Consider the following 8,138-nt stretch of genomic DNA (forward strand, 5'->3'; position numbering starts at 1 on the left):
TAGGGGCCTTGGCCTCCAAAAATGGAAATTTGCTATTTCAGTCCTCTCATAAACAATGAATTTGTAAATTAATATATGATGAAATTATACTTTAACCCTTAAAATGGAAAAAAAATCTTTTTAGCTCCTTAAAAATGACGAAATAATAAATTAATAAATGATAAAATTATGTTTTGACCTCTCAAAATTTTATAATGAATTTTTGGCCCCTCTTTAGAAATTCTAGATTCGCCCCTGTTGGAGTCAGAGATCAAAAAAGAAAAAAGTTGCTTGGATTTTAATTAATAGATTCAAGACATTTAAAGTTGTTTTATGAAAAAATAATTGAATTGTTGAAAAGAATGATGAGAGAGCTTTCGATTGGTACAGATAATGTGAACAGAAAAAGGCTATATAATAGTGATTTTAACAACTTAGTGACTTAAATGAAAACTTTTGAATAAGTTAATAATCATTTTGTAACCTTTTGAAATTGAGTGACAAAATATAAGCTTGCTAATAGCTTAGTGACATTGAATGTAATTTACCCATAAAATATTAAAATTAAATATTTTATTACATTTTTAACTAAAATATTTTTCATTTTGTATGGAGACTAAATAATATTCGATAACGTACTAAAACAACACTTAATTCAGTGACAAAAGTTAACTCGAGTATGGCTGACATGTGATTAGTGTCAGAGACTTCTTAAAATCTTTCCCTTTTCTTTTAATATTTAGTTACCATTAACTCTCTGTTTATGCAGGAGATTTACAATTTTTCAATAATTTATTTGATTAATTACTACGTATTTTTAAATTTAAAAATTATGAATTAAGTAATTATTTACTTTTTAATATTAAGTAATTATTTATTATTATTATTAATTTAAAGGTTAAATACTATTTTTTGGCTGTTATCTTATAGTTAAATTATCACTTTAATATTTTTACCTTTTTTTATCAATTTGACTCCTATACTTTCATTCGTAATTTTTCTTATCCTAATTTAAATTTCTGTTAAAAATAAACCATTCAATGACACTTTACCATGCGTGAAAGAAAACAATAAAAAATACTTAAATTTCAGAAAATTTTAAAAATCATCAAAGTCCAAAAAAAACCCTCAAAAAATCTTAAAATATAGAAAATTATTAAAAACTAAATAATCATAATATATTTTTAAAAATTGTAAAAAAATTTAAAAATTAAAGTATCTAAAACTTTAAAAATAATTTTAAAAATATATATATCTGTTTGAATTTTTTTAACAATCTTATTATAGATCTTGATAATATTTATTATTTTTACACAATACCTAACACTAACCATAGCCTCCAACCTAAAAATAGGAGAAATTTTAAGTTTTTTAATAAAAAATTATCATAAAATTCTTTTAAAATATTATAAAATTCTAAGATTTTCTAAAATACTAAAATTCGAAACAAAGGTTCCTCTAAATTTTATGATTTTTTTTGAAGTTTTGCGTACTTATAGTATTATAAAATATTTCTATAAAATTCAAAAATAGATTATGTGTTTATTTTTTATAATTTTCTAAATTTATGAAATATTTGTTATAAGTTCTTAGACATTTGGGGCTAGCCTGTCCTTAAATAAGTAAAAATTAAAATATGTCTTAATCTATTTATTGTTCGAAAATTTAAAATTTAATTTTTATATTTTTATTTTAAAATTTAATCTTTCTATTTTTTAAATTTTAAAATTAGATTTAGTTGTTTAACTTTTTTTGTTAAATTTAGGGTTATTATATATTTTTAATTTTATTGCTATCTAGTGAGTATTTTTTATGTTAAAATACAACAACAACAAATATTTAAAAAAAAATAGTGTTAAGACTAAAGTAAAAATATTAAATTCTTGAAAATAAATATATAGGAACTAAAATCGAAATTTGTAAAGAGTATGGAACCTTTTTAAATACGTCGTCTCTCAGAGAAACCATGGTCAAACACAAGACTGGTGGAGAGTGGAGAGTGGAGAGTGGAGAGTGAACGTAGATCCGATTTAACAATAAAAGATTAGTCTTTCCAAGTTTTAAATGCGGTATGAAGTGCTTGCTTTCAACGTCCTTCAAAGACCAAACTTGCAATGGAGGGGAAGACGAAGACCCCAACAGTGTAAGCCAATTTTCCAAGTCTTCCTTTTATTATTTTTATATTTTAAGTCTGGGTATGGGAATTCAACTTTCCAATGAGAAAAAAAGAAAAACATCATAAAGGAAAATTGGACTCAAATGCTTTTAACCTTATATAAATCTTGAAGTATATCCAACTTGCACATAAACTTAAAACTAAATATCAATACTGAAATACTGTTTGGAACCTTGAGTTGTTAAAGATGAAGAGAGTAGCCTGGCTTCCTTCCCTGCTGCTCCTGATAGTTACGTTGCATACTTGTTTATCTGATGTTGAGTCTAATTCTACAGCAGAAGCACTTGCGCTCCTCAATTGGAAAGCCAGCCTTCTATCCCTCACAAACCGTTCTGTTTTGCCTTCGTGGACTGTCTCGCCTGGAAATGCACAAGCAAATCCCTGCGGTTGGTTTGGGATCCATTGCAAGGGTGACAGCGTTTCCAGAATCAATCTTACGAGTTATGGTGTAAAAGGTACATTCCATGCATTTCCATTCTCATCTTTGCCTAATCTTGAAGAGTTAGACCTTAGCATCAATGGACTTTTTGGCACAATCCCACGTCAAATCAATCAACTCTCTAATCTCACTTACCTTGATTTATCATATAATCAGTTGTCTGGAAGAATCCCACCTCAAATTGGTCAACTTATTCATCTCAAGACCCTTCACCTTGTTCAAAACCTGTTGAATGGCTCCATTCCTGAGGAAATAGGTCAGCTAGAGTCCCTCGAAGAGCTTGCCTTGCAAAACAACTATCTAAATGGTTCCATCCCTTCTTCTTTGGGTAACTTGGCCAACCTGACCTACTTGTATATGTTAAATAATTCCCTTTCTGGTAACATCCCTTCAGAAATAGGAAATCTTAGCAGCTTGCAGGAACTTTACATTGACAACAACCAACTCGCAGGTTCCATCCCTTCCACTTTTGGAAAACTAAAACACTTGAGATTGCTCCACTTGTCCACTAACAGTCTTTCAGGATCCATCCCTTCTGAATTTGGGCATATGGAATCGCTGAATGAATTAGCACTTTTTAAAAACAATCTATCAGGTTTCATCCCACCCTCACTCGGAAACTTGACTGATCTGACCATTCTCCAACTGTATGAAAATAAACTTTTTGGCCCCATTCCTGAAGAGTTAGGGAACTTGAAATTATTGGTTTTCCTAGAGGTGAGTCAAAACCAACTCAATGGTTCTATTCCATCTTCATTTGCTAATTTGAGCAACTTGGAAACTTTGTTCCTCCGAGACAACCAACTTTCCGGTCCCATACCTCAAGAAATAGGAAACCTCATGAAAATGTGGATGTTGGAACTCGATGGAAACCAGTTCACTGGGCAGCTGCCGCAAAACATTTGCAGAGGTGGAACACTGGAATATTTCATAGCCAATGACAACCATTTCAGAGGACCAATACCCAAAGACTTGAAAAACTGCAGCAGCCTAAAAAGAGTGCGCCTGGAAAGAAATAGACTGACTGGAAACATATCAGAAGATTTCGGAGTCTATTCAAGCTTGAATTTTATAAGCCTTAGTGACAATGACTTTTATGGTGAAATTTCACTTCAGTGGGCGTCGTGCAATAATTTGAGCAGCCTACAGATTGCCCGGAACAACATCACTGGCAGAATACCACCTGAGCTTGGAAACTCAGCTCAGCTTCAGGCTCTTGATCTTTCTTCAAATCATTTAGTGGGGGAGATTCCAAAGGAACTGACAAAATTGACATCTTTAACAAGGCTTATTTTGTCAGGGAATCAACTCTCTGGTGGTATACCAATGGAAGTTGGATCTTTTTCCCAACTCGAGTATCTTGATTTGTCGGCAAACAGATTGAGTCGGTCCATCCCCGAGACTATAGGGGATATGTTGAAATTGTACTACTTGAATTTGAGTAGTAACAATTTCAGCCTTGGAATTCCACGTCAGATAGGCAAGTTAGTTCAAGTGAATGAATTAGATCTGAGTCATAACATGCTTTCAGGGGAGATTCCAACACAATTTCAATCTTTGCAGAGCTTGTCAACGTTGAACCTCTCTTACAATAACCTCTCTGGTAGCATCACCATTTTCAATGAGCTCCGAGGCTTGGTCCAAGTTGACATAGCACATAATGAATTGGAGGGTCCAATTCCTGATGTCCCAGCGTTTCAAAATGCTTCAATACAAGCATTAGAAGGAAACAGGGGTTTGTGTGGCAATGTTAGTGGGTTGAAACCTTGCAAGCTTTCTAAAAACGGCCACCACAAGTTACTGTACGCAATCATGCTTCCTCTGTTAGGAGCTGCTATCCTTTCAATTGCTATTCTGGCTTTGTTTTTTGGCTTCAAAAAAAAAGGAAAAGATGCAGATGAAGAAAGGGAAAGCACCAAGACTGATGAGAACCTCTTTGCAATATCGTCCGTCGATGGAAGATTGTTGTATGCTGAGATTATAAGTGCTACTAAAAACTTTAATTCTCAGTGCTGCATTAGCAAGGGAGAATACGGAAATGTATACCGAGTAGAATTGTCATCAGGTGATATTGTAGCTGTGAAGAAAGTCCTTCCACTGCATGCTGATGAAGTTAGCACTGCAAAAGAATTCCAAAATGAAGTAATGGCGCTCATAGATATACAGCATGGGAATATTGTGAAGTTCTACGGGTTTTGTTGCTCTGCTGAACAAACATTCTTGGTTTACAAATACCTCGAAAAAGGTAGTTTGGCTACCAATCTAAGCAATGATGAAACAGCAAAAGAATTGGACTGGGATAAAAGGCTGAATATTATAAATGGGGTTGCTTATGCCCTGTCTTACTTGCACCATGATTGCTCACCACCAATTGTCCATCGAGACCTTACAAGCAACAATGTTTTGCTCGACTTGGAATTTGAAGCTCACATTTCAGGTTTTGGCATGGCTAAACTTCTCAATCCAGACTCATCTAATTGGACAAATCTTGCTGGAACATATGGATATGTCGCACCAGGTGATGTAGTTTATAGAAATCTTTTGGTGCATGAAAGGTAGATCATTGTTCTGTAATTGACTATTTCTTTGTTTTTTCTTTTCCTTGGCAGAGCTTGCCTACACAATGAAGGTTACAGAAAAGTGTGATGTTTATAGTTTTGGAGTGTTGATTCTGGAAGTTATCGTGGGAGCACATCCGGGTGATTTGATCGCCACGCTACCATCTTCATCCCTTGAAATGCGGCTTCTGGTGAAAGATGTCTTGGATCAAAAGCCTTTACCTCCATCAGCATACATTCAAGACAAACTAGTATCTTTAATGAAGATTGCTTTTATCTGTTTGGCTGACAATCCACATTCTAGACCAACCATGTGTGCTGTTTCTCAGCTGTTAGCCAGCTGAATCATTTCCTTCCAAGGGTCTTACATTGAATTGCAGACTGCCATGTACGTTGTTTCTCAGCTGTTACTCTTTGAAGTCCTAATATTTTTATTGTTGTGTCATTGCTGGTATACATGTAGATTACTAAGGAAACTTTACCAGGTTTTCATGTATCATATTTATGTTTGTAAGTGATTTCCAAGCAAATAGACCCCATTATGTAACTTATTTTGAAAAATGTAGATTTGATTTTAATACTTCTCATTACACATTCCCATATGTTATATAAAATATTCTAACTTATGACGCATTTAACAGAGGACTTCGACTTTCAATCGAGCAATTATCTGCAATATATATGTCGAATTTACTTACAATCCCATTGCACAAGCTGGTCAGTGATTGGCTCTCTGAGAGAAAAATCTATGGTCCGTCCAAATGTCAAGCTATGCATCGAAATTCTTTATTTTTCTACAGTATTAGTATCTGGCACTTATATTGGGAACTTTAGTATAGATAAGATCATCCAAATAAATGAAAAAGCTAAGAAAAATTGAGTTGGAAGGATTTGCGATGTCTGTTTGAAGAATATTACATTAACCAGTCTTGAAATCTTCAAATAGCTATGACTTGTCTTCAGGAAATTAGTAACTATGAAAGCTACCCTTTAACAACTTAATTTAATGTCCATTGACATTATTAAGTCCCCAAAAATCAACAGTTCTCTTGGAGCTTGACCCCAAACCTCAACAAGTACGTCTCCATGCAGCTATGTAACCATATTCCATCTGAACATATTTAATGTTTCCATACTCTTTCCTTGATTTGGCTTACAATTCCATCCGAACTTTCCTTGTTGACAAGTCTAGACCACCTTGCTATGGCTCGTAACAACATAAATGGCACCATACCAAAATAGATAGGGAAGTTGAGATCACTTTCTCAACTCTTTTTTGCATAAAAATGAACTGGCAGACAATATCCATTCTCCTATAGGGAAATTGAGCAACTTGGTTAATCTCTATCTTGGCGACAATGAACTCTACGTCTCCATCCCTGACTTGAATTGTTTGATTTGTCAAGGAACCATCTTGATGGTAGCTTCCCTCGGAAACATGACTAGTTTAGCATTTCTTTACAACCCCTGATTCCATGGGAAACCCCATGTCAGACATTTTGGATTAGCTGAGAATGAATCAACTGGAAATTTACCAGAAAATATATGCTTTGGTGGACTGCTTGGGAAACTTACTGTAGAAAACAACCATTTCAAGGCCCCATACCAACGGCTTTGGAAATTGCACCAGCTTAATAGAACTTAAGCTTGAAGAGAATCAACTTAATAGCTGAAGGTTTTGGCACATATCCGAACTTGAAGTACACTATTTAAGTTATAACCAGTTGTCTGGGGAGCTATCTAATAAATGGGAACAATACCCCCAATTTGACAAGCTTGAGATTTGCCAATAACATCTCTGGGCGAATGCCAACTAACCTTGGGGAAGCATGTTAGCTACAAATGCTTGACCTATCTTTAAAACATTTAAGAGGGGAGATTCCAATAGAACTTGAGACGTTGACGTCACTGAACATCCTTTTGCTTGATGATAACATGTTATCTGGTTACTTTTCCCTAGGGATTCAGATGCTATCTGGTATGCAAAGCCTTAGCTTTGCCCGCAACAAAATGGGCTGCTCAATTCCCAGTCAATTAGGACGGTGCTTGAATTTAAGTATGAACAAGTTTAATGAAGGCTGGTTTTCAGCCTTTTCCATCCACAAGCCAAAATGGTCGACTGACAAAGTGTAACAAAGTCCTTTTGATCCTGGTCCTTCTCTTTGGCGGTGAAGCTCTTTTTTTCTATCACTGTTGTGATATCATTAACCGAAGAATTAGGGACAAAGAAAACGAATCAAGAGAAGCACAGACCAGAAGTCCCTTCATGATACGGTGCTACGATAGAAAATAATTAAGCATTCGGACACCATTATCAACCAAAGGAATTGACTCAAAACATTGTGTCAAAGTATGACGGAATGTGTTAAAAGGTGGCTTTCATGCAGACCATTCTGTTCGAGCCATGCAAGTTGCAGCCGAAGAACATACTGCTGCTTTTTGTTGGTTAATTGATGTTTTGCTACTTAGTTACATTTGAACTAAGTATATAATGTATTTGATGTAATTTGGTGGTGATGGATTTGATAAATCAGCTTAACCAAGTGTGCAAGCAATTTTTTATAAGTTTCAAGACTTTGTTAGTGGAGTTAAGTGTATTTAGGTAACACTTTTTTTGTTTTTCAGACAAGTTGATTACTTGTTATATGTAATGAAATGTTTTCAGAAGAGAATAGATGAATCTTTCAGCATTTTTCTCTTCTCGTTTTGGTTCTTGTTAAGCAATCTGTTCTTGTTATTTTCAAGCCCGATTTCTTTATTTGTTCAGCAAGTCACTGTAGCTTCAAGCTCAAGACTCTGATGTGATTTCTTAATTTGTTTCTTAACTCCTACAGAATGTTCCTTGAGGTAAGGAGGGAAAGGGCTTTCCACGGTTTGTTATGATCTTCATGATGGCTTTTCAAACATGGACATCATCTAATTATTTGTATTTCATGATTATAATAATTGTAATATTATATATTCGAATATATTTTAATTGGATAAT

The 8,138-nt window shown here is 34.2% G+C and overlaps 1 protein-coding gene across 3 annotated transcripts; it reads left to right on the forward strand.

Annotated features, from left to right (window-relative positions):
- The first annotated feature begins 1,939 nt into the window (after positions 1–1,939).
- On the forward strand, positions 1,940–5,739 carry LOC105769555 (MDIS1-interacting receptor like kinase 2). 3 transcript variants are annotated; one of them, XM_052631468.1, is made up of 4 exons: positions 1,992–2,122; positions 2,434–2,610; positions 2,751–5,112; positions 5,204–5,739. In XM_052631468.1, the coding sequence occupies exons 3-4, from the start codon at positions 2,952–2,954 to the stop codon at positions 5,494–5,496; spliced, it is 2,454 nt and encodes an 817-aa protein (XP_052487428.1). In that variant the 5' UTR covers positions 1,992–2,122; positions 2,434–2,610; positions 2,751–2,951; the 3' UTR covers positions 5,497–5,739. The 3 variants fall into 3 exon arrangements, with proteins under 3 accessions (XP_052487427.1, XP_052487428.1, XP_012445714.2); XM_052631467.1 differs by having other exon boundaries at positions 1,940–2,122; positions 2,431–5,112; XM_012590260.2 differs by lacking the exon at positions 1,992–2,122 and having other exon boundaries at positions 2,184–5,112.
- Positions 5,740–8,138: the final 2,399 nt, after the last annotated feature.

Source organism: Gossypium raimondii, chromosome 5 (assembly GCF_025698545.1).
Source record: "Gossypium raimondii isolate GPD5lz chromosome 5, ASM2569854v1, whole genome shotgun sequence".
NCBI lineage: Eukaryota > Viridiplantae > Streptophyta > Magnoliopsida > Malvales > Malvaceae > Gossypium > Gossypium raimondii.

Excerpts from the sequence above, each read along its gene's own strand:
- LOC105769555 (XM_012590260.2), top strand. The coding sequence starts at position 2,343 with ATGAAGAGAGTAGCCTGGCTTCCTTCCCTGCTGCTCCTGATAGTTACG. Across the intron at positions 5,113-5,203 it reads ATATGGATATGTCGCACCAG|AGCTTGCCTACACAATGAAG; the intron begins GTGATGTAGTTT and ends TTTCCTTGGCAG.